Genomic DNA, 814 nt, shown 5'->3' on the forward strand with positions numbered 1-814 from the left:
CTTCTTGCCCCTTCTGATCTAGAGATCATAAGGAACCCTAGACCCCAAGGCTGGGCCCAGTCTCCTGCTCTGGGGGCGGCCCTCAGACACCCCCGCTGACTGTCCCCTTCTGGCAGGAGTGCCCGAGTGGTGTGGTCAATGAAGAAACATTCAAGCAGATCTACGCACAGTTCTTCCCTCACGGAGGTGAGTCCCACCTTGGGAAAGACCCTGCCTGGCTCCCTTTCCTTTTTTTAAAATATGTTTTTATTGATTTCAGAGAGAGAGAGAGAGAGAGAGAGAGAAACATCAATGATGAGAGAGAATCATTGATCTGCTGCCTTCTGCATCTCCCCCCCCCACACACACACACACACTGGGGATCGAGCCTGCAACCCGGGCATGTGCCCAGACCAGGAACTGAACGGTGACCTCCTGGTTCATAGGTCGATGCTCAACCACTGAGCCACGCCGGCCGGGCCCAGCTCCCTTTTTGAGAAGCAGCCTCCCTTCTCCAAGTTCATGCTCCTTGTACCTGCCTCCTCAGCACCAGGGAGAACTCAGAGCAAGATGCTTCCCTTTTTACACGATGTGGAGTTCGAGAAAGTGTTAGCAGGAAAGAGCTCTGGAAAGGGTCCCTCTCCGGGAGTCGGGAGGGCGGCAGAGCCCCCTCATGAAGGCCCAGCGCGGCTCTAGAAAGCAGGTTCTCCTCCCCGATGCGGCAGCTGCGGCTCAGGGAGGCCAAGCCTCGCTCCGGACCACACGGCAGTGAGCACTGCCAATCGGAAGAGCGTCCCCATCCGGTCACTGCCATTCGTCCGCCAAGAACCACACA

The 814-nt window shown here is 57.1% G+C and overlaps 1 protein-coding gene across 6 annotated transcripts in view; it reads left to right on the plus strand.

The window, feature by feature from the left end:
* KCNIP1 (Kv channel interacting protein 1) overlaps nt 1-814 on the plus strand; it is a 259,179-nt gene that overhangs the window by 253,798 nt on the left and 4,567 nt on the right. For all 6 annotated transcript variants that reach the window (XM_014534872.1, XM_005860365.2, XM_005860363.2 and 3 more), the window contains one exon: nt 117-186. In XM_014534872.1, the coding sequence (XP_014390358.1) occupies nt 117-186 (70 nt within the window). The remainder of the gene's footprint in view (nt 1-116; nt 187-814) is intronic.

This window comes from Myotis brandtii, unplaced genomic scaffold (genome assembly GCF_000412655.1).
Source record: "Myotis brandtii unplaced genomic scaffold, ASM41265v1 scaffold1338, whole genome shotgun sequence".
Lineage (NCBI taxonomy): Eukaryota > Metazoa > Chordata > Mammalia > Chiroptera > Vespertilionidae > Myotis > Myotis brandtii.